This window comes from Poecilia reticulata, chromosome 12, assembly GCF_904066995.2.
Source record: "Poecilia reticulata chromosome 12, P_reticulata-male-v2, whole genome shotgun sequence".
NCBI classification, from domain to species: Eukaryota; Metazoa; Chordata; class Actinopteri; order Cyprinodontiformes; family Poeciliidae; genus Poecilia; species Poecilia reticulata.
In genome coordinates, this window is record NC_088841.1 from 3363590 (window position 1) to 3389178 (window position 25589).

At 38.6% G+C, this 25589-nt stretch overlaps 2 protein-coding genes across 4 annotated transcripts in view; one reads left to right on the forward strand and one right to left on the reverse strand.

Annotated features, from left to right (window-relative positions):
- zmiz2 (zinc finger, MIZ-type containing 2) overlaps nt 1–2686 on the reverse strand; it is a 37419-nt gene extending 34733 nt beyond the window's left edge. Inside the window, exon 1 of one of the 2 annotated variants that reach the window (XM_008423231.3) lies at nt 2173–2686. The gene's annotated coding sequence lies outside the window, so the exon portion shown is untranslated. The remainder of the gene's footprint in view (nt 1–2172) is intronic. The other variant, XM_008423233.3, reaches the window with a different exon arrangement.
- A 5803-nt stretch (nt 2687–8489) lies between these two features.
- On the forward strand, nt 8490–25519 carry pargl (poly (ADP-ribose) glycohydrolase, like). 2 transcript variants are annotated; one of them, XM_081613879.1, is made up of 16 exons: nt 8490–8727; nt 13479–14005; nt 16042–16179; nt 17057–17149; nt 17596–17667; nt 17757–17837; nt 18514–18674; nt 18760–18839; nt 18927–18999; nt 20716–20791; nt 20882–21029; nt 21964–22042; nt 22130–22238; nt 23021–23120; nt 23292–23420; nt 25072–25519. In XM_081613879.1, the coding sequence occupies exons 2-16, from the start codon at nt 13481–13483 to the stop codon at nt 25173–25175; spliced, it is 1968 nt and encodes a 655-aa protein (XP_081470005.1). In that variant the 5' UTR covers nt 8490–8727; nt 13479–13480; the 3' UTR covers nt 25176–25519. The 2 variants fall into 2 exon arrangements, with proteins under 2 accessions (XP_081470005.1, XP_008421456.2); XM_008423234.3 differs by lacking the exon at nt 8490–8727 and adding an exon at nt 11899–12061.
- The last annotated feature ends 70 nt before the right edge of the window (nt 25520–25589 follow it).

Here is a 25589-nt window from a genome sequence, read left to right on the forward strand (position 1 = left end):
GCACGAAAAGGGTTCCATATGTAATGCTTATAAAAAGTATTCACTCCCTTGGATGTTTTGCACTATTTGTTGCTTTTATAAATCAATCATGATCAGCAAAATATGACTTCAGTGACAATAAGATTCACAAAGAACTCTTTAATATCAAAGTGAAATCTGATCTCTCCTAAATGACAATGAAGCAAAAACATTAAACATAAAATATGATGCCACCACCTTGCCTCACAGTGCGGATGGTGTGTTTGTGGTGATGTGCAGCGTTTGTTATCCCCCAAACATAGCGTCTTATCTGATGATTGAAAAGCTCCATTTTGGTCTCATGAGACCAAAGAACTTTCTTCCACTTGACCGTGTAGGCATGTTGTCTTCGTGCTGTCATGATAGCCAGGAGTTGTTGATTAACCAATTAATGGATCTTTCAGACACAGGCTTTTCTATATTAAAATTACTTGAGACACAATCGCTGCTCTCAGGTGAGCTTTGTTCCATTCATTGTGAGATGGCCATCACCAATTGCCTGGACCTCTGTCGAATTAGGTCAGTCATGACATTTTTATTTGTCATAATTTTGTAGAAAACAATTTTCACTTTGACATTAAAGAGGTTTTTTGTAATTTTTTTGTCACTTAATAAAGCAAAATTTTGTTGATCATGGTTGATTTGTAAAAGGAATAAAAGAGTAAAACATCCAAGGGGATGAATACTTTTATAGTATAAATACTATAAATATAAATACTTGTCTGATCTCTCCTAAATGACAATGAAGCAAAAACATTAAACATAAAATATGTTGTAAAGTGTTCATGGAAAACACATTACAACTTCATGAAGTTCTCCTTTATGTGATGTGTATCTATGCACATGAATAAAAATATTATTTAGTTCAGTTCAAGTATCCAGTTCCAATAAAATACATATCTGTTGTAAATGTAAAAAATAAATTACTTAAATTCAGTAGTATGCCACTAAGGGTATTAATTATGCATTTACAACCAGAAATTACCTCAACAACTAAATCAGTACAACAAACACAAGGCTTCACCTGTGGACTGTGAGTTAGCTAGCTTTGTGTTTGTTGTCAGCACTGAAATGACTCAAGCTAACTATGTGGAAAACGATGCCACCACCAGATCAGTGGCAGCATCATGGTGTGGGGATGCTTCTCTCCAGCAGGGACAATCGAGTCTAAAAAGTAAGAAAAAGTACAGAGTCATTGTGGAAGAAAATATGTCAATAGCTGAAGAAGACTAGAGATTGGGCGAAATTGATGTCTGCATGCACCAGCTGTCAAATCTGACTATGCTTGGGTCAATTTGCAAAAGAATAGTTCAAGTAAAAATTGAGTTCTTTAAATGTGAAAACAAGTAGAGACACCCCCCCAAAGATTTGTCACTGTCATTGCAGCAAAAAGTGTTTCTTTTTTTGTTTGTCTTTTTGTTGCTTCGCAGATTGAATCAGAAGGATGAATACATGTCCACTCCACACTTTTCAGATATTTATTTGTATTCAGAATCATATGCTGGCTTATGCAAAACCTATCCAAACAAAGCATGAGATTGTAATGTGGCAAAATGTGAGAAAGTTACAAGGACGCAAATACTTTTGCAAGGAAGATTGTTATATAAATGCATCACAGTAAAGGTCAGCCAACAAATGAAACACAGCACTGATTTTTTCCCTCCAAATATCTCTTCTCTCAACTGAGCTATATATATATATATATATATATATATATATATATATATATATATATATATATATATATATAATAGACATTGTCTCCCGTTTACAGCGTGTTTTGTTTTCTCTGCAGCTGCCTTCTCCCAAAATAACCCAATCATTCCACAGCAGGTAATTCTTCCCAAACAGGTTTAATGATCTAATACGGCTGTAATATTAATGTGACACACATTACTGCTCATTATCTCAGCGCCAGACGTTTTCAATAAGATGCATCCCTTTCTGCAAACATGAACACCCCGATTTGTAAACGCATCTTGAAGAGTGTCACAGGAAAAACATGCAGCAGAGCAGAACAAAGCATTTCAGCAGTGTGCAGCACAGAGTGGATGAGACCAGCCTCTCTCTGTCTGTGTCCGCGTGTGTTCTGTGCGCGCGTGTTCCCCTCCGTCACTAAAACAGAGAATAGCAGCTGTTTTGTTTCAACCTTACCTTATCGGGCTGCTCGGGGGATAAAGCGCAGACGCTCCGGGTGATGAAGCTCCGCCGTTTGAAAAAAATAAAAAATACCCAAGCTCAAACGTGAAGAAATAGGCGCAGGTAGTGCCGTTTTGAAGGAAATGGAAGAAGGCGCTGCGCTGGCAGCCTCTCGTCGTTTTAAGTTTGGGTTATGTGTCGCTGTGTTAAGTGCCAGCAGAGGACTGGAGTAGGAGAGCTGTCTGTGGAGGAGCTTTAACACGCTGCTGGCTGAGCCGCTGGCTGCCACCCTGAGCTAACTGAGAGCTACTTAACTCACACCGTTAACTTTGTGTAACACCGTGGAACGCTCCTTTGTGCGGCGTCACTAAGCGCGAGCGACATTGTAACGAACGCTAGCAAACCGAACACCTTAACACGCTGCCTGTTCACTGCCCCGGAGCTTACCGTGGGTTTGCTTCAGCTGGCAGACAATGAAGCTGCTTTATAGTATACAGTTATGTTAGCTTAGCTAAACGGAGATAAAGCTAGTGGTGCGTTCAATGACCTTTGAGAACTCGTATTTTTGTCAACTGACAATAAAATATAAATATTAAAACACAAGGATACAGTTGCATCTCTGTGTTAATGTATTTCAGTAATTGAAATGAATAAGTGAAAATCATATGCAGGTATATTATGCGTATATTGTGATGATTTTGAAGATAATTAAACATGAAAATTATTTCTCACAAATTAAAATATTGCATTTGGCCAAAAAAAAAAAAAGATTTGGGGGGCTTCTTAAAAGTTTATGTACTGTACTGTACACGTTTCATTCAATATTACTTGGCCCTGGCTCCTTTTGCATAAATTACTCCACCAGACAATGTAAATAATATCACATTTTATTTGCATAGCGCTTTTCTTTTCATCGACACTTTACAAGAATCAAGTAAAATTGCAAACATAACACTAGTACATCAAACAAAATCATAAAAGGTGAACACACCTCGTTAAAAAATAGTCATACATTAAAAACCTCTTCTGAAAAGTTGTGTTTTTAGATGTGAAGAATAATCAGTCCGTGTCTGCTGAGGTATCATGGAAGCCCATGTTACTTTCAGCTCAGCAGAATTGTCGACTCTTATGTTCCTCTGGAAGCTCCTGTAATAATTCCTTACTCCTTCAACTGCTTGTTTTTTTCAACTGCATATTACTTATTTCAGGAGGGTAGGGTGCAATGTTTTTTTACGAACTGTTTGTATAAAGTCAACTTTTTTTTTTTTTTTTTTACTCCGAACCATACTTTCAGGCGTGGGAGGGGACGGGAAAGGGAGATGTCCGAGGGTCATTAAACGCAGCATTATCTCTTCGCGTCGCAGTCAGGTTACAGAAAGAAGGAGATGCTTGAGGACCGATGTGACCGCTGTAGCTCAGCGGTACAAATGCTTCTGGTCTCTTTAAACTGCACTCTTCACGTTTACAAATGTGCAGCTACCATCGCGATATTTTTGTGGCACTTCCTTTTTTTTTTCCAATTAAAAAAAAATTAAATATGTATTACATATTTACATACAAAAAACCAAGAATAATCCAGATCTTTAATCCTAATTTTCCCCACACAGGTTGTTGGAATTAGTGCTTGCTTTCGCAGGTCATAACCTGGCAGCTCAGTGTGCCTTTCCTCATTGCTCAATAATATATTCATGAGCTCACAGGGCTAATGTCTCCCACAGAGAAAAGGATGTTTCCCCTCCCTCCTCCTGAAGCCTACTGAGTGAATGACTGCAGATTAGAGCAGATCATTTTCGAGAAAAAGCAAAAGAAAAAAACGGAAGAGGAGGAGGAGCATGACGTCACCTGCAGATGATCACCATGTATGGAGGCCAGGGGGGAGGAGGAGTGGATGGCATGGATCATGCAGCATGGCCCTGTGATTTCCCTTTACCTGCGACACACATGAGACAGAAGTACACACTCTCTGACAGGAGGCAGCGTCCCTTAAAGCCAGCGTGGGCCCAGGAGCCAGGAGGCCGGAGCCGGGGCCAGAGAAGGAGCTCGGGCCGGGACTGGGGCCGGGGCCAGTGCCGGGGCCCAGACCAGAGCCAGGGCCTGAGTTATTAGATTCGTCTGCAGTATCTTGCCACAGGGCAGTGCAGCGTGGCGAATAAACAGTCCAACCTGCCTGTGTTTTTCAGACCTCTGTTGCCCTGGAAACAGGTTCCCGAGATTTCCCATTTCTTCATTTTTTTTCTTCTTCTCTATCCATCTCTCCCCCTCCTCCACACCACCGCCACCTCTACACTCCACGCGCTGCAGCTGTCTCGCTGCTTCCTCCCCCAACGACCTGCCGCATTCTACAATCACGTACAATTCCAATCTGCTGCAGTGTTTTCACAATGTCACAGGACCAGAGGCGACACGGCCACGCAGGAGCAGCGGCCGAGGAGCGCCGACCCCTTCGCTCACGGATCCGATCAGAGTCTGAGTGCCGGCAATCACTACTGCAGCAGCCTGACTTCCACAGGCAGAGAAAGGAGCAGGGAGGAAGGGAGGAGGGCTGGAGAGACAAACAGGGAAAACAAAGCAGGTTCAGATTGGTTTCTGGTGTTGATGGCGGCGCAGATGCAAAATGCTCCTCTGAAATGAATCATGCAGATGGGTGTAAACAGTGAGGTGAAAAGTATTTGCCTCCTGAGTGAATGACTGCACTCAGGAGACAGTCATTCTCCTTTTGGAGATGTCACCTCAATCAAATGTTCAGAACATAAATAGATAAACCTGAGTGAAATCTAAATAGTTCTCAAATGATTGTTTTCGGTTATCAGCGAAAAGACAACTTTCCAAACCAACCTGGTTGTATGTGGAAAAGTAATTGACAACCTAAAAACTGGCAACAATACTCCAATTAAAATAACAGACATCGAGTTTGTTATTGTTCAAGTTCTCCCACTTACTTTTTTTTTTTCAACCTTGTTCTCTCATGACGATTGTATGTTCCATACACAAAAAAAAAACAGAGTTAAGTACGCATTAAATCTGACTTAAAACAAAAGTTCTGACATTAACTTTATATCATTATTCTAACAGTTATGTTCACGTTGTCCTCAGGGTCAGCCATCTAATCAGAGTCAATATTCATGACGATCGAGCAACAGCATGACTACGGTCAAAGACAATTGTTATTGTTCAAGTTCTCCCACTTAGACTTTATTATATTTTTTTTTACGTTGTCCTCGGGTCAAATGACCAGGACTCGAAGGCAAGCAACAACTTCGGACACCAAACGCAGTTTAACAGATTTATTGAACAATTAAGTGCAATAGAGAGAAGATGGAGAGTTGTAGATCAGCGGCAGCAGGGAGGAACCGGGCCAGAGGAGGAACTGAGAAATAGGTGAGCGGTTAGACAGAGGAATAATGACAGGAAGGATGGTGTGACCTGGTGAAGGCTTACAGTTTGAGGGTTCAGATGAGCAGAGGAGGGTACAGCAGTTGGGGCAGTGAGGGGGTTTCCAGGTGGAGGAGTTCCAGCAGGTAACTGAGGGCGGACAGGCAAGGAATCCGGGGGCAAGGCCTAGCAGAACAGCAAGGGTCAGGTAGTCCAGGTGGATATGAATATCAGAGAGTGGTCAGAGATGGTTCTAGGAGGAAGAAAGAGATAGGAGAGGCGCCAGGAACAAGTTAAACACTTTAGACACAGCACTGAGAGCTAGAGTGTACCACTGTAGAAGCAGAACCATCTGGCATCTTCTTCCAGGAAGCCGCTCCTATTTAAGGCCCTTGCTGATTGGAGATGATGAGCACCAGCTGGATCCCATCAGCCTGCCACCCTGAAAATGTAGAGAAAACCCAACAGTGTCACTGTTTTTAAATTGTTTTATACTGTTTGACACTTGTGCATATGTATTAATTAATTTTATTTTGTAACCAGGTTGCTGTGTATTGCAGACTTCTGCCCAGGTCCCTCTTGAAAATGAGATCTGGATCTCAACGGGGTTTACCTGGTTAAATAAAGGAAATAAAAAAATAAAAAGCAGCCCCAGATCATCATACTTTCTCTACATTACCATCAAAGTCAAGCTTATTTGTGTTAGCATATTTCAGCAACAGACAGTTCAAAATGCTCTACGCCATAAAAACATTAAAACCATTTACAAGACAAGCAATAAACATTACATTTTGTTAAATGGCATCATCAAAATTACCCAGCAAATATACGCCAGATATTTCCAATTCAAATGTCAAAAATACTTTGATCCAAAAGGGAAATTAAGTAACTCACATTAATTCAATGTCTTTAAACAGATATTGTAGATGTTGATAGTCAATGTTCCAGTGATTATTAATCCAAGACAACTCTAAGCTAATGGGGTTTTAGCATTTATTTAAAGGAATTCAGTGTTTCAGCATCTTTGCAGTTTTCTGGAACTTTGTTCCAGATTTGGGACACATAGAAGCTGGAAGCTGCTTCTCTGTGTTTGGTTCTGGTTCTGGGAATGCAGAGCAAAACCAGAAGACCTGAGTGGTCTGGAGGGTTCCTAATATGGTTCTTATATAAGGTACTTGCATTTGGACTTAATAGTGTGTGCTGCTTCAGTTCATTGAGCCTGCTGTCTGACCCAAGGTCACTTGAGCTGCTGGCCAAACATTCTCCTTAAGGATTTTGTTGGTAGTGAGCAGAATTTATAGTCCATCAGTTATGGTCCTGAAGAAGCAAAGCAGCCCCAGACCATCATACTCTCACCATTTATTATTTTTGGAATGGTATTAGATTTTAGCTCATGCCTAACATGAGTTCTACTTTCATCTTGTCAGTATACAGAATATTCCCCCTAAACTCTTTGGGACCACCAAGGTGTTTTCGGTCAACTTGACGCCCGTCTTTGTGTTCTTCCTGGTCAGCAGTGGCTTTGACCTTAAAATTCTAGGAAAATTCATAGAAAAAACTTTTGTCGAGTCTTTTTCTTGTTGTTCATTTACTGACCTTGAACCAGGCCAGCGTTGTTTTGGCTGTTCTTGGTTTTCTTTTAGTCTCTTCAGTGAATTGTTGATGTACTCCTCCTGGAGTGACTCCAGTAGGCAGAGCACCGCTTTCTCTAGATAAGTGGTTCACTGTGGTTCACTGCAGGCCAGGGCTGCAACTATAGATCATTTTTAGTAATCGATTAATCTGATGATTAGTTGGATTAAAAAAAAAAATTGGCACATTCGCAGATTTTTCAATAAACCACTTATCCTTATTTTACCAAAATATTGGAAACACGTTTAAATAATAAAGAAATAATTTAACTCCTTTTTCTGCAATTTATAACATTAACATTTTGTTGCATATAATGCAACTACAGTAGTAATTTAGTGAATGCCTGATCACTCAAATTGTACAGTCTTGGTTTATCTACAACTCTGACTATGTTGTTCTTTGTGTAAATGACATTGGGTCTTTTTGTTTCGATTACCAAAGTAGTTGACGATTGTTTTAATAATCGAATCATCATGATTAATCTAAATAATTGTTTCAGAGCAACTGCAGACAAATATGTGTCACTTTTTTCCTCATCTGTTTTTGAATTTCTTTTGATAGTCTATGTTACGTTTTGAGATCTTTAGCCTACTTCGTGTTGTCAGGCAGGTTCTGTTTACGTAATTTTTTTTTACTCTTTAATGGCTTTAATTAGGCCTGTATGAAAATATAACTCACTTGTCTTAAAATTGTAGTTAATCACTTTTCATTAATGATTTAATTAGAGGGGCAGGCATATTTTCACACAGACCCATGTTGGATCAGATGTCTATATTTCCCCCTAATAATAAAGAAAATAATCTTTAAAAAACTTTTTGGTATTTAGACAGATTATCTTTGTTGATATTTAAATTTGTTTGGTAATACAAACTGTTTAAGTGGGCCAAAAAACAAAACCCTGAAGAAATCTGTTTTTTTTCCCCCACAGCACTATATTTCATAATTGTCTTTTCCTGAACAGTCGAAACAAAAAAAAAAACTGCCACATGGAAGAGGAGTGAGGAGAACTTAGCATGTTGCCCGTCTCTTCTTACTTTCAGTCCTTTTTAAGTCATCCTTGTGTTTCTGCAGTGTTATGTGTGCATTCCTTTGTAGTGACTTCTCTTTGGCAGCAAGCAGAACATTCCAGGGAAATGGCTGACCTAGAATAACACTTACACACAAACACACACGCACACACACACACACACACACACACACACACACACACACACACACACACACACACACACACACACACACACACACACACACAGGGAGAGAGAGAGAGAGAGAGAGAGAGTCGGGATGACTGAGGCAGTGAGGTCCTCCGCCCTCTCGCTGGCCGGGCTCCCTGAAACCGCTGTTTACCGTTCATGTGGAAAAACATGGCCACGCCGCGCTGTGTGGATGCAGCTGGGGCAGAACCTCACATGACTGTTATCACAAGAACACATGACGGCGTTCGCCCTCCAGCTCCGCCGTGACTCCGCTGCCATGTCCTCCGGCCCTGCAGGACCTTCTCAGGCGGGATAAGCAGGCATTTTCCGTGATGCAAGCCTGGACCCGGATGTCCCGGAAAATAAGGTTTTTTTAAAAAACAGAAACGTAAAGTTTTGTGATCATGAAGATTTTTTTTTTTTTTTTTTTTTAAGAATCAAAAGAAAAGCTTACATTGCCTTGCAAAAGTATTCACACCCACCATTTTGTCATTGCGCAATGCATTTTGTTGCATTTTTTTTGGAACAGGTCCACACATCCAGGGCGTTCTCCCCATGTTTATGTGGGTTCTTCCTGGGTACTCCCTCACACAGTCCAAAAACACACGACTGTTGCTGAAAATGTCCCTTTTAGTGAGTGAGTGTGTATGAGTGAGTGTGTACAAGAATGATTGATGTGTGTCTCTATATGTTGCCTGGCCATCTGTCCAGGGTAAAGTGTACCCTACCTATCCAATGGCTGCTGGAACTGGCACCCCTGTAATTGGGCAGTTGGTATATATGGATAACAGGTATAAATGGGTGCAATGACCAATACAAAGTATAGTTGAAGGATAATGTTATGTTTTTTTTTTTTTTTTTTTTTTTACTAATTTAAATCTGAAAAGTGTGGCATGATTGTAAAGTTGTACATAACTGAAAAGTACCCCATCAGCTTTTACATGACTCTCCTAAACAATACCTCTTAAGATAACTGATCCAGCCAATGAAGGCTTCTCCTCACATCTCTTTACTCGGCTCCATTCACACCACCTGTGTGACCCTCCACTCACACAGGTGGTGTGAACACTAAGCTGTTCACCAACAGGGGGCCCTCTACTGCACTGCAGTTCTCACACAAATCGGATACATTTTTATTTTATTCCCTATTTTTTCTTGTCTTCTTTTATTGTTAAAAATTGTTAGCATTGGGACGATATTTGTATGTGGGTCAGAAATGTAAGTCTTTTTTTATCGCTGAATAGGAAAAATATTCTTCACCAAACTGCAGAGGAGCAAAAAAAAGCTAATTAAAACTGTCAACATCAGGAAAAATCATAAATTTATGTTGGTTATTTTTGGAGAGCAAAGTGAGTCATGTTGGAGACTTGGATACTTTCCATCCTTTATTCAGGCAATATTACCAGAAACCAAAAAATATATTTAATAGAAAAATGTAATTTTTTTTCAAAAGGTGAAATTCTTTCCAAAAGTTAGAATAGGTGATGATAACAATTTAGTTAGAACAATATTCAGACTTTTCTTCCCAGTTAGTAGTGGGTAAAGCAAGCAGAATACATCTTTAAGATTTTTCTTACTGTACATCTTAATAATCAAGTAATAAAGAAATTGATCTTTGTAAAAAAAAAAAAAAAGTTGGAAAAGTTTTTAAAGGCTCCTATCTGAAATAACACTGTGGATGTATTACAACATCTCTTAACTTTGACTTAGTTCATTAAATGTGGAGTACCACCGGGACATATCTTAGAATCCCCTCTGTTTGAGGTAAGCAAACATCCTCTAGGTTCCATCTTCTGCAGCCTAGCTTAGGAAATTTCAAATGAAATAAAAATAGCAATAAAAATCTCAAGCCATTTAATCCAGGCGACTCCACACCAGACAGGACTTTCTTAAAAGTCCTTCAGGAAGTGGAATATTAACTGGTAAATTGTCTCTGGGCAAAGTGGTTTGAAGTGCAGCAGATTGCTCCTGAAGATGTTTGTGCAGATTTATGAACCTAATGCACAAGAAGTAAACTACAAACACACAATACATGGAGCTCTAGATTAATGCAATGTTTACAGAACAATCCGGTGAAGCAAGAGCTTCTCACTGGTCCTCTTGCACTGGAATATTTGCCTTCCATATTTAGATCCTTAGTTTCCAGTAAATACAGAACATTTTTGAAATAGTAACCTTTTGCTTGTAAAGCTTTACACAGGTTTTCTTCCATCTTTTAATATTGTACCATGAGACTTTGATTTGTAAACAACATGTCTTCACATATTTCTTTGACTGAGGAATGTCAACATAGTTATTGCACATTTTGTGCTGGTATTCAGAAATTGAAAATTGTATCTCTCTGAATCCCACAACATTATGCAAATTTATTTTATGCTTCAGATGTATATTAAAAATAATGTATGTATAGATCTATTTTTTACTCAAACGTTGTCTATCATATTAATAACATTTTAGGTAAAAAATGAATTAAAGTAACTGAATGTCAAAGTGTGAAAATGTGAGTGCATAAGATTCAGTTTAAATTAAAAGCTTATCTCTAATTAATATAAAGGCGATCTTGTGAAAAACCTGGCGTTAACTTACATATTCTGGCTCACTACTGCCATCCTCTGTTGAAAAGCAAACCCAGTGAAATCTTTATGTTGTGTCTAAAAGAGCATATTAACTGCATATGGGTGTTTTCATTGTTTTTTGTTATTTACTCTATGATTATGATTAATTACGAGGAGATTATGTCCAGTTCTTGAACAGACACAAACTAACTGACTGCTAATGTATTTCACATCTCATAATCCATGGTGTACCATGCTTGTTTCAAGGATTATTCTGGTCTAACTCTACACTAAATTCATCTAGTATGTTGTTTGTTATTTTATTAGTACATTCAGTGACTTCTCATCCATTTCTCTGGGCAGTTTTTATAAGATGGAGGTCAAAATTGAAAGAGTTTGACAAAAATGTTCTTATAAGTCATCTCCGCATTTTCACTCATTTGCCTTGATATTACATTCTTAGTATTTTTAGTTAGATATGATGTTATCCCACCCTTTGCAGCTATAACAGAAAACGCCCGGGAGAATTTTTCACAAGTGTTAGGAATATAATTCTGTAATTCTTTTAACATTATTCCAAGACAGCATTTATGGAGTCAGATACGGATGTTTAAACGAAGGTCAGTCTCGCATTAAATGTAAATTCTGCCACCACAAACTTGCTAATCCAACGTCTTTAGTGATTTAACATGTCAAAGCGAAGCGAAGAAAACTTTTTAATATTAGTTTTCTTAGGCGTGAGTCTTGTTCACACACTGGAACTGGACTGAATTATATAACAAGATCATTTCTAGAGATGTGAGGTTTAACATTCTTAGTTTTCATCATCCGATAAAAAAGCATTTAAAAAACCCGATTTATTAAGTCTCGGAAACATTCCAGTACTCTCCACATATGCAATTAATACAGTCTTTAGTGTTGGTGGTTTAAATCAGACAATCAGATTTCAACATGACCAACACCAAAGCGTCTTTCGAGGTTGTGCGCAGCCGCAGTTGGTTTCAGTTCACTTTCGTTTTCGATTCTAATCTAAAGTAAACTGAACTGTGTTCCTCCAGTCCTGGGGGCGTTCACATCGAGGAAAACAACTCTATTACACAGAATTACACGACATCCGAATAAACCCAACGCAGTCTTTGACTAAAGGTGAGTTTTATAGCAGAATGTTTGCTAAATTAAACTACCGACGGCTACATGTAGGCACGCGCCTGTCTTTCGGAGTTTTGATTGAGGTCAATGTTTGGTTCGGAAAAATAACCTCGACCTTAAAGCTAAGGAAGTCAAATTACACTGGACTGCTTCATCAGTTCACCTCCAGACTAATGATTCCCGTCACTGAGATGCTTGCGCTTCATGACTTGTGTTTTCTGTAATTATCCACGTGTATAGACTTTCAGTTTCATTATTGCTTCTTTGGGAAATTTCTTTATTGTTTACTTTATTTCTAGTCTTAGTTTATCGCCTAGATTAGTTTAGTTTGTTTGTATCTCATTTTGTGTTTCTTAAGATGTTGGCGTTCTTAGTTCATGTTCTGTTTTAATTATTTAGTTTTTGTTCAGTCACTTAGATTTTACTTATTAAGCTTTTAGTTCCTTTGATTTGTTCCTTTAGTTTTATAGTTTTTCCTTCTTCCCTCTGATGGTCATAATGCTCCTTTTCCCTGTTTTTTCCCCCATTTCCTCTTCTCTAGCTGTCCCCACTCGCCTGTAATTAGCTCTTCTGATTCCTTCTTCTCTCCCACAGCTCCCTCAGTACTTAAGATCCTCTCTCCAGTTTTTGCTGGATTTTTTTCTATGCTCTGTTGGTCTGTTGCTGGGTGCATGCTTATGCTTTACTTATATCTTCAGATAATCTTGAACAATTATTTCAAAATTGTTCAAAATTGTTTAAATGTAACCCTGAAATGTACAGTTTTAATAAACAAAAAAGGTAAAAAAAATAAAATAAAAAAAACTAACTAACAAAAAACAAAATTTTTCTACCAGCTATGATACAAATTAAGTCTTTGGATAACTCCACAAAAATATTCTAGGAACACAAAATGGAATAATTTTACTCCTTTGCTCACAATTGTTGATTCTGATTCAGAATATTCTATACATATTGAATACTGGACATTCTATTAGATATATTGTTTATTGATATTAATCACGTCAGATTTTGTGGATAGATGTCTTAAAAAGATTTTATTGATACTTATTACAAAGAGATTTGTTTGTCAGTTAAAACAGCATCAGTGAAGGTGACAGACTCCTAAAGTTTTTGTTTCAGAAAACAGACCTCAGATCAAGAAACAACATAGGACTGAACTCCTTCCTTCCTGTTTCTAGTCTGAAAACTTCATATTTTATGCACTGACACTGGCAACAATCATGTTAATAGACACTATATGTGCTAACAGCTTCAATAAGAGACTTATTATAAACAAAGTTAAAATAAACAGCTTGCTCCTGTTATCACTGTTATTAGTACATGTTGGTTTTTGAGAAATATCTGACTGGGAATATCTTGGGATTAACCAGAGAACATAAAACTCCTGATCACTTTCTCTTGTTTCCTGCAGACATGGAAAATAAAAACCACCACAATGACAGCTCCCAGGTCAAAGAATGCATCCAAATGTTTGATCCTCTGCACAGTGAAAAGGAGAAGCCCAAAAGTGAAAACCAGCAGAACGGCAAGGATGGCTCAACCCAGGCCAGCTCCTCTAATCCATCCACATCTGGACACAGCTGCAATCAGAACACAAGAAAGGCAAGCAAACACGATGGAGACAGCTGCAATGAGGACGCAAAAAAGACAAGCAAACGCGATGGAGACAGCTGCAACGAGAACACAAGAAAGGCAAGCAAACACGATGGAGACAGCTGCAATGAGGACGCAAAAAAGACAAGCAAACGCGATGGAGACAGCTGCAACGAGGATGGAAGTAAGACAGCCAAACACATGCCTGTGGGGACGGCGCATGGTGAGGAGCGCAGTGAAGTCGGCTTGTCGTGCTGCCAGCTGGATGAACTGAAGACGCTTCCACAGTGTGACATCAAACTGGGAAAACTGACCTTCTCAAAGTCTCACACCGTCCTCATAGATGTGAGTTGTTTCCGCCTTTTTCTCTGTCTTTTTGTTGTGAACAAGGAATAAGTAGGACATCTTCATTTACAAGCATCACCTGTTGGAAAAAAATATATATACATATCCAAAGTAGGGGGGCGACTATTGATTATTCTGTTGATTATTCTGACGATTCATTGGGAAACATTGGGTTACATTCTGCAGATTTTTCATCTAAGCCTTTTTTTATACAATATTAGAAATACATTAATAAAATGTTAATAAATAAACACAATAATGTTTTTAAATGAACTAAAATGCAAGAAAATCTGATGATACATTTTTAGATTAATCATTAATTGGATAGCAAAAGCTGCTTGTTAGATTTTTGTCACAGAATTTGAACAAAGTGAAGGTAAACCTGTGCTGCTCCAGGAGTTCTGGGTACCACATATTTACAAAGAAGTTTTTTTTTCATAAATGGAAAATGCAAAGTTTTTGGCTCATGTAGTTTTGGCTTAATTACTGCTTTGATGGTGTTGTTCTTTCATCAGTTAGCCTTTCAGTGGGTCTGTATGGTCCAGTAAATGATTAATTTATTACTAAATTAGTTGGCGATTACTTTGGTAATCGATTCAGTATGATTCATTTGATTTATCATTTCAACTGTAATCCAAAGTAATATAGTTATATTTTATTTTTAAAAAATTCTTCATAAAAACACACAAATTCCAGATGTAGTGATTTTGGGTTGGAGACCATAACTGACTGGGAATAGCTTAAATTGCAAATACTTGAGACCCCATATGAACATAATTTCCTATTCTAATAGTCTGTGATGGACCGAGCAGTAAAGGAACAGCCAGGCACCAGTTCCATCCATCCATCCATTTTCTTGCACCCTTTTTCCCTCAGTGGGGTCGGGAGGGGTGCTGGTGCCCATCTCCAGCCAACGTTTCAGGCGAGAGGCGGGGTCACCCTGGACAGGTCGCCAGTCTGTCGCAGGGCAACACAGAGACACACAACCATACACACACACACTCACACCTAGGGGCAATTTGGAGAGGCCAATTAACCTGACAGTCATGTTTTTGGACTGTGGGAGGAAACCGGAGTACCCGGAGAAAACCCACGCATGCACAGGGAGAACATGCAAACTCCATGCAGAAAGACCCAGGCACCAGTTTTTAAGTCAAAAGTAATTGTTTTTTATTTAACCCAAACAACACTTGGGTAAATAATAGAAAAAAAGACAAAAAAATAGGCCCATAAAAGAGGTCAAAGTAACAAACATCAACTCATAATAACTCAAATAAACAGGTGTAACTAACAGACAAAAAGGGGAAACTTTAATACTGGCTGATCAGGCCACATACAAAACACCAAGGGGAAAATACACAAAAACCTAACTGAAACTAACAGAAAAATCCCATACCCCCCCCCCCTCTGGATGATGAGTAGTGGTATGAACCAATTTGCAGTCTCAGCTGGCTTGCTCCACCTCATCTCCACCTCTCTGCTCTCCTAAAGGATTGGAGCAGCCAGCACTAAGGAAACTCAAAAAAAATCAAAGGTTAAATCAAGCAAAACACAACAATGTAGACTAAAATGTGCGCACTTATTCTAGAATACAATGCAATGTGTTGCCTTCTAAACAAAACCAGTTATTCTATAATTTGAATCCTAGACTAAAAGAAACCCAAATATAAGTGAGGTGAACCCATTTGTAGTGAGTGAATGTGAACTCGTTGCGTGTGGTGAAAGTGAATGTTACCACATTTGTGTGGCTGTAACTGCAGCCTAAATACCAGACATAACTTAATATGCAGTAATGTTGTTGAAACCGTCTCAGCACTAATTTGGAGTTATGTTTCCCAGAAAAATCCCAGAATAATGAACTGAGTAGTAGTGGCTAGGATCCACCTTACATGACATCTCGATCAATAATTAAGCCATTTAAAAGCATTCATTAAATGCTTTTTGAAGCCTAACCTTCAATAGAGGTTAGGCTTATTGCGTAATAATAAAATCATGTTCCAGACAAAATCATTTCTATTCTCATGTTTGCTTTTCAGGTGAATTCCTTCAGGTGCGGGGCGATTGTTCCTCAGGACGGGCGAGACCTGTGGCTCAGTAGCTTTGTTAAGATGCCGTGTTCACCATCGAGCATCTCACCGAAACCAGACACACAGTTTGGTGCCATTACATTCAAGGTGAAGAATTAATGAAATCACATTTAAACAGTTTCATAAGGTCATCCAGACTTTGTACTTCTAGTGTTTCAGAGTAAAGACAATGTTTTATGACCTTCTGTGTAAGAGACGTTTTGCTCTGCAGCAGAGCTTCTTCTCCAAATAAGGAATGTTTGCTGACACTGGGGAAAGAACAAAAATTCTAACACATAAAAGAAAGGTATAGCAGGTAAAAAGTCAAATCAAAGATCCCAGAAATCAGTCTCTTTAAACAATCTGACTTTTCTTTCTTTACTGATCTTTGTTAAACTGATCTTTGCACTTATAGCGTCTTGACTTAAACAGATAGTTTAAAGCAGTTCCTGAAAATAAACGGTGAAGGTTCTAATGTAATGTGGAATTTAATGAAAAACACCCTCATGTTTATGTCTGCATGTAGACCTCAAAGGGACGGTACCCATTTTGTACTTCTTTCATTTACTCACTTTGTCGTTCACAAAACAACCTTTTCACTGACTCTAGTTGTGACAGCAATATCTAGTGCTCTTGGAAAAAGTTTGACTTGAAGGAGTTTAAAGTGGTAGAAATCAGCTTGTATGTTAGCTTGACTCCCAAATGAGAACTTTTCCCTGATTCTCCAAACTGATATTGCTCTGACTGATACTGACAGATACTGACAGCTCATAACTACAACACATAACCCTGCAGCTTCCATGAATTGAACTGTTCTATGAACACAATGTATTCTACTACCTGACTTAGCTTTAAAATAAGAAAAAAGAGGAGCAGGGCTTGAAGGAGCTGGGTTATATTTTGTCCTCAAATTTCTCAACTTTTGGTGAAATAAAGCAGATTTTTTTAATATGTTAAAAATGTAAAAAAGTAAATGATGTTGCAGAGTCATTCGGGCCCAGTGTCGAGGTGGAGCCTGATCTCCGAGCAGCTGCGTGCTCTGGCCAAGAAAAAAGCAGCAAAAGCCGAAGAGGTGCAGGTATGGTTGAACTAGAGACGTCACTAAGAATTGCTTTAATAATCGATTAATGCTGATGATTAATCCATTAATCAGATAAAAACAAATTGACACATTCTACAGATTTTTCATACAAACCTTTTTCAATTCAGTGTTAGAATTATATTAGAAATAATTCACAAATAATTAAATTCTATTTTAAGTAAGAAAATCATAGTTTTATTTCCTGAAATAACAAAGATTTTCTTAAGTTAATTTGAACCAGGTGAGGCTAAAACTGCCACCTGAGGGCTTCTGGGTAAAACGTATTTACAGACAACACTGTGTGTTTCTGTCTTAAATGCAGAAACACACATTCAGATGGATGGATGGATTAGTTGACAATTATTCACTGATGAAATAGTCATTATTAATACTATGATTATACTAACTCTGATGTTTGACTCTGGTTACTTGTCTCCCATCAGAAAGCCATCCTGAGATACAACCCCAGTTATGAACGAGAGTGGTCTTTTGATGCACTTCCCAGATACGTGAAGGTCAGTGGTCACCTCTTAAACTGACCTGATGAGTTTTATGACTGATTAAAGCCTCGGGTGATGAGAAACGTTTCATGCTTTCCTTCTAGAATGATATTGAAAACCTCTATGAGAAGCTGTTTCCAAAGATTGCTGCTTTGGCCTTGACGCTGCCTGATCAAGTCAAGAAGGTACCAGTGGAGGCGTCATTAGGTGACTCATTACCAAACAGACAGGGAAGAGTCAGAGGCCTAGACTGAAACTGTACTGAACTCACAAAAACAAAAGACTTCAGATCTGGATTGGACTCATACTTTAAAGACTTTAGACTTGACTCGGAATCATTTAACGAGGATGAAATTAAGCCTGGAAATGTAGTTAATTGAGTTAATGGTCAATTTTGTCGCTTCAGTTCAGGTCCAGCAATATTAATGTTAAGCCAAGTTAACTGGACCTAAAGCTAAACTGCTCTTTTGTTGCTACGTTGCTATGCAGTAAAACTAATCCGTAATCTGAGATGAAAAAAAATTGGCATGTGGAAAGAACCAAACAAAACAAAAGTAGCTCTTCATGCTAACATTAGCAAAGCGTGATAGATATAAAGGTAAAAATGAAGAAGGATTGTATTACTGCTTGTACATAAAACACACAAAATAAAGCTAATGAGCAACTGTACAAGCATGAGTCCATATGCAGCGTAGGAGTATCCCATTCAGCTGCATTTTCATCTGCTGTGACCCTGTAAGGCAGCCAGACCCACCCTGGTGTTCGCTTGTATGGAAAATAAAAAGTACAGCGACATTCATTTTATGTTTAATGTCATTGTCCAAACGCCATGAGTGTAATAGTTTGTGTCTGTGTGTCCAGGCCATCCCTCTGCTGCAGCGCCACCAACCAGCCTCCATCACTTTGTCCCAGGCTCAGATTTCCTGTCTTCTCGCCAACGCCTTCTACTGCACCTTTCCTCACCGCAACACCACCAGCTCCAAAGCAGAATACCACAACTACCCGTTCATAAACTTCAGCAGGTCAGCAGGCGCAGCGTCGCTGCTGCTCCTTACTGCTGCCCTGTCTTTATTTAACATTCCCACTGATACTTCTGATTCTACTCAGATTGTTTGGAAACTGGTCAGAGCGGAAGAACCAGAAGTTCAAGGCCATCATGCACTACTTTAACGTGATGACAGACGAGAGTGAGTGCAGACCTCGGACCGTGAACGCGTGTTCGCGGGGTACGTACGTCGCAGGAGGTTTGTGACAATCTGCTGATTTCTCTGTAGGAGCTAAACCAGAAGGCCTGGTGACGTTCGAGAGGCGGTGGCTCAGCGACGCAGAAGCTCAAGCCTGGGGAAAGTAATGTCTGATGTTAATTAATACAAAAAACGAAAGCATTCTCACATCAGTGATGCTGTTACACACTTAATTACTTTTGGTAGCATTGATTGAAAAAATTTTATTAAAAAAAACTTAGCTTATAAGTCAGTACTTAGCTTTGATACTTCATAATTTCTGGAAATCATTCTGGAAATCTACCAACTGATGACCATTTGTCGCCATATTATTCTCTTTTGCACAATGTTTTTCTACTGGTGTTCATCTTGTCAAACATCCTGAGAGGATATAAGTTGTGAGTTGACGATATATAAGTGACCTCTGTGACAACAGAGCTGATAAAAGTCCAACAGGTTCGATCGGTTCGTGTCTCCAAGGCAGGAGGAGCAACACGAACCGATTCCAGTCACGAACATCCCGATTCCAGAGGATAATCCAGTAAAACCCCCAACATAGCGGGAATTTAGAATAACCAAACACAGATGACAATGTAGAAGCAATAGTGATAGTTTGTTTACTCACTTTAAGAGATAAAAGACGTAACAAAAAGAAAAGGCGGTGGATGAAAGACGACGGGAGCAGCCGCTCTATTTGCTGCACTATGATTTGGAGGTGAATATGTTTTTTCATAGTTAACATTTTTAACTGAATAAACATAATAATGACCTTTAGATTTAATAATAAACATTTCCACATATCATCTCCGATATCCACCGGACTCTCAGTGGAGCGATATGTCAGCTGTTTGGGATTCCCCTCCGTTCTTACGTCACAGCGCTTTCTGATTGGCTACCTGTCACATTCAACAGGTTGTTCTCGTTCCAAGTCAGGGAAAATCCCCACAGGCTGCGATAAAAAGACCAAGACAAACCAAATTGGGCATATTCAGGATTTAGTGGGAACACCAACATGCAGAAGCCTTATCTGACTGTTCATCCCCCCCTTGTCCCCCCTCCCCGGGCCGCAACAAAATTTCCAAGTCTTGACCGGTCCGCCGTAATAAAAAGGTGGACCACTGATTTAGCACATGCTAGTAGCAGACATGAAGGATCAGCACTTTTACTGTTACAGTTACCATTCGGAAACTAGGTAATCAGTTCTGTTAAATCTAATCTTGGCAACTTTTTCTTTTTCAACCCTAATAAATGTGATATTCAATTGACCTGTTGTGACTCAAATTTTGGGTGTCCGCCCCCCTCTGCTGCTGCTGCTGCATCATTGTGGAAAACCTGGAGTGGCAGAGATATCTGAGGCTTATATGTGTATGTTTACTGGTTTAAAAAAAACTTTGGGGTTGTGGCTTATAGTCCAGTGCGGCTCATAGTTGGGAAAATATGGACTATAATCCTTCCTGGATTTTTTCTGTGAAGAACCCAGAGAGGGTTATTTGGTTATTTATTTATTTCATTAATAGTGTTATTATTTATTTCCTGACTTGTTCTGTGAAGAACCCAGTGAATGTTATTTGATTGTGTTTTCTGGAAAACAATACATTTTTACATTTAGGCACTCCTGCAATCGTCACACTTTTTCTGTTACAAACTGACTCCGGCCCCCCAATTGAGAAGGGAAAGTTATGTGGCCCTCACAGGAAAAGGTTTGGGGACCCCTGCACTAGAGGAAGAAGATATTGAAGCAGCCGTATTGTTTGTGTTTCTGTTACACTTTAGAAACATGGAACCAAACCTGTAGACCTGGTCAGCTCAGGCTGATCCACACTGCTGTGTTTTCTTGTAGGTGCACACACACCCTGCAAAAGCTGCATGTTACATCAGAGGGCCGGATCGAGGGCGAAGGCGCACAGCTGCTTCAGGTGAGAAGGAACCTGCAGCTGAGAGGATCCACAGCTTTTTCAGTTCACAACTGAGGCCTAACTGGATTCTGTGTCTGTGTGTGTGTGGAGGTGGACTTTGCTGCCAGCAGGGTAGGTGGGGGTGTCCTGGACTCCGGCCTGGTTCAGGAAGAGATCCTGTTCCTCATGAACCCGGAGCTAATCGTAGCTCGTCTCTTCACAGAGAAACTTGACAAGAATGAGTGTCTCATCATTACAGGTAGAAAAAACACCTCAGACCAGTTGTTTTGCAACTATAGGTCTAGGTTTGACTATAAATAATAAAATGGTTAATTCAGATCAAAATGACCATGTCGAGGCTCCACATGATTATCAGGAGACGGTAGCCAAATAGTTTTGAGTCTCATTTATTGTTTTATAAATATCTTACATTTAACACCAAACCTCATCAGGTAACCAAACCTGTAGACCTGGTCAGCTCAGGCTGATCCACACTGCTGTGTTTTCTTGTAGGTGCACACACACCCTGCACAAGCTGCATGTTACATATTATAATTTTTTTTATTTTATATATATATATATAATATATATATATATATATATATATATATATATATATATATATATATATATATATATATATATATATATATATATATATATATGAAAGATTAAAACCAACAACCAATAAAAATTATACGAGATCACAGTTCAGTATGAATAATGAATATTTACGGTCACGTTTATTTTGAGAAATTTTGCAATTATGCAGGACTTCCTGCTGGTCTGTCACATGAAGTTGAAACTAAATAAATGAAGGATTTTGCCACATGTTTCAGCTATTTAAATTTTTTTTTTTTTAATCTGTAAAAAAAAAAAAGTACAAATATTGTGTATTATGTGATATGGCACAGATACATATCCAATATACAGGTTAAAGGTTATTAAACGTTTAAGCGTTTTGTTAGATATGTTATGTTTTGAAGCCGCTGCAGGAAATGTACAATAAAACTTGTTCGTACTCGAGGATAAATTTATTGGGTTCTGATTGGTTCTCAACCTTTCAGTTCATTTGCTGTAAACATGCACATTCTCAAGACACCCTTCTAAACGTTAAACCTAAATTCCAAGACGTGTGATCAGACCAGACCGCAGTCGTGTCACATCTCACGTTTTTGCTGTCTGTTCCTCAGGTACGCAGCAGTTCAGCTGTTACTCTGGTTTCAGTGACAGCTTTCAGTGGTTGGGCCCTTATGATGATCACCTTGAAAGGTGAGATGCTTAAAAAAAGTCAAAAAACAAAACTAGAACTTATTCAGTTTGTGCTGGTTTTCTGATTTCTTTGAACGTTTTCTGCAGAGACGAGTGGCGTCGGCTGAAGCGGCAGATTCTGGCCATCGACGCCTGTCACTTCAAACATCCCATAGATCAGTACAACATGGAGAAAGTTAGACGGGAACTGAACAAGGTCAGTCACTGTGTTGACCACAGCACTCTAATATCCCGTTTGGAGCTTTGGGTTGTGGATACATGCTATGCTGGTTTAGTTCACATCTGTTGGATTGAACTTTTCTGTGTTTGTTCGGAAAACTTCAGCACCTTTTTCCTCAGACGTTCCTCAAGGTTGAATTCTCAGTCCTCTCTTTTTTTCATTATACCTTCTCATTTTAGAGTTGATTTGAAGATATCATGGCATCCTTTGTAAGTTTTATGCATAAGATTCAGATTTATTTCTCCCTATTTCCACCCAGACTCCCTTTAACCTCTTAAAGAGCCTTGAGAACATCCTGGTGTGGATGGCCTTGAATTCTCTGATCTTTAATGAAAAGAAAACAGATGGGGTTTTCTTTAGTCCTAACAGATATCCACACACACACACACACACACACACACACACACCCCTATTCTAAACCTATGTTAAACATCAGGTTAGAAATCTCGGCGTAACCATGGATTCTGGTTCAATGTTCAACAAACAGGTCAGCTCTGTGTCAGCGCTCTTGCTTCTGACTTTCTATTTCAGCAGTTTTAGAACTTTGGTTGAACAAGTTGTTTCTTAAACGTGCTTTATAAATAAAAATGAATTTAAATTTGTTCGACTGAATGCAGAGGAGGTTCTGATCACGCAATGCAAAGTGCGTTTCTTGCTGGTTCAACTTAGCTCAAATCTGATCGAATGGACTTTGCCATATTAGTTCAATGTTTTTACATTTCAAGTTTTTTTTTTTTTGCCTGTGTGTGTTTTCCAAGGCTTACTGTGGGTTCAAAGGTCACCATGGTCATGAAGAGCCAGACATCGCCACAGGAAAGTGGGGCTGTGGAGCCTTCAATGGAGACCCAGAACTCAAAGGTAAACTCTGTTACTCTAAAATTGGGTCTGTATTATTATTATTACAATTCCCTGAAAAGATATTCCACCTTTAAGTCCAGAGCTAAAACAGGCAAATATTTTCTTTATTTGGCTGTTTTTTTAAATCTGACACAGAGTGACTGAGTGATGTTGCTATGTGTTGGTTTGCAGCTGTAATCCAGCTGATGGCAGCAGCCAGGGCCTTGCGGGGTTTGGCCTTCTTCACGTTTGGAGACCACCATCTGTGCAGAAGGCTACAGCAAACATACCACCTGCTGGTCACACAGAAAATGACAGTTGGTGAGACATTTCATGACAGAAAGCCGAGTTGAAGTTTTTGCCCAAGTAGCTGTCATCACTATGAATGGTGTGTGTGTTTACTTTGAGACAAAAAGTGGAAAAACTGTTAAGTTTAATTAAAAAAAGAAGTACAAGTTTATCTTAATGACAAATAATAGGGCAACTTAAAAAAATACATTTGGAAGACATCAGTTGAAAACTGGAATAATTAATAAAATAGAATGACTGACCCTTCAGATGACCTTTAAAATCAACATTTGTCTCTATAAAAAAATGTCAGCTTCCCAAAGCTCACCATACGGACATTAAATATATTAAAACTAGTTCAACCTGGGGGTGCTGTGGCGGCGCAGGGGTTAACCACAACCCACATAAGGAGGTCTTAGTCCTTGACGCAGCTGTCGCAGGTTCGATTCCTGGCCGTATGTCTTCCCTCTCTCTCATTACCCACTTTCCTGTCAATTCACTATTATATAAAAGCCAATAGAGCCAAAAAAAACTTAAAAAGGTTGAAATGGAAATATTAAATTTTGATCATTTTTTTTAAAGCACGCCATTCCTAAACGTCAGTAGCAAAACATGCTAATCATTTCAGTTGATATGTCTCATTACAGAAAACAGTAGAAAGTCTGAGATTTTGTATCACCGTCAGAATTGGGAACAACACCGCCCTCTGGTGGACAAACATAAAAATAAAAAAATTGATGGCTAGAATGAAATTTACACAAAAGTAATAATTTTATTCCCTGAAAAAAGTTAAGGTAATAAGCTGAAATTCTTTACTGTTGGTGTGTTATATTTTCTGAAGAGCTTCTTAATCAGTCATCAGTTTCAAAAACAGGAAGGTTTTGCACTGATACAGTTAAGACCAAAATTATTCATACTGGCAGATTTAGGTTTAAATTAATCTTAGTTTTACCAGGAGTTTTTTTCCCCCTGATGTTCTGTTAGCAGAGTTTCAAAGATCTGAAGTGACAGTAAAAACATGCAAAAAGTTGAACAGTAAGTACAAGAAAAGTTTGATGTTTGATTGCTGTAGTGTAAGGAAAGATTTTTTCATTGATTATTGGAAAGAGTATAAATAAATTTTAATGTGCTATTTTTAAATATAGAATGTGAAGAACATTTTACATCATTGTATTGTTTTTTTTATTACCGTTTGATAGATTTGTGTCTCATTTCCTATAAGAAACAAGCTTCTTGGTTGAATAAAAATAATTGTAAATTATTTTTAAACACAAACCTTTAGAAAAATGCTTCAGCCTCTCAGAGTCAGTAGTGTTCGTGTTGCTGTTGCTCTTCTCTTGCACACCTTTCAGTAAATTATTTGTCATGTAGAAATATAATTTCTTTCTACCAAATATAGTTCTGATTTAAATCACTTTTATTCTGTTATTCTGGTCAAAAGTACAAAAATATAAACCAATTATGCAAACAGTTTGGGTCAAGGTCCCCACACTGGAAAATTAGAGAATAGTCAGATTCATAACTAAATCGTCCATAAGCAGGTTTATTTTTGAAGGGATCTGATGTAAATGTTTAGCTGTTTCTTTACACAGTTTACTATTTACTTTAAGAACAGTAAAGTTAATAGTGCTGGCAGAACTAATCTTTTTTAAATCTACTTCATGTTCTGTTTTTTTTTTTTCAGGCCAGCTGTACAGACATCTGGAGAAGTACTGTGCTCTACGTAACAAATCCAATTTCCATGAGAGTTTGTTCGACTACCTGACAAAAAGCCAGAGTCAGCTCTGAGGCATTCTGCTCTATGTGCAACTGAAGGAATTAGTTTATAATGAAGAAGCCAATAATTCTGAAATACGCTTTTTGCACATTTTGACACTGTGATTGAGAACAAATGGTATCGCATCAGGGCGTTAAGCCAGTCTAAAATGATTAACCAATCAAATTATATTCATGGTTCTTAGAAGCTGCCAGAGCCTGAATGACCAAACATCTCATCACTGAATGCTCGCTCCTGATAAATGGAGCTTAGTTTTTAGTTCTATTTGTGTTAAACGGTGAGTGTTTTGTAGAATTGTTTTATCCAGATGTTTCTGGACCAGAGAATTTGCAAAATAAACCAAACTAGAATCATTTTTTTGTGTTCTAACGAGTTTTCTCTAATTCTACTCACTGTCTGGATTACACTACAGATTTCATTTACAT

What these genes read in the sequence shown, in the direction of transcription:
- pargl (XM_081613879.1), top strand. Translation starts at nt 13,481, where the DNA reads ATGGAAAATAAAAACCACCACAATGACAGCTCCCAGGTCAAAGAATGC. An exon ending in CCGTTCATAAACTTCAGCAG is followed by an intron (nt 18,675 to 18,759) that starts GTCAGCAGGCGC and finishes GATTCTACTCAG; the next exon opens with ATTGTTTGGAAACTGGTCAG. An exon ending in TGAGTGTCTCATCATTACAG is followed by an intron (nt 21,030 to 21,963) that starts GTAGAAAAAACA and finishes TCTGTTCCTCAG; the next exon opens with GTACGCAGCAGTTCAGCTGT.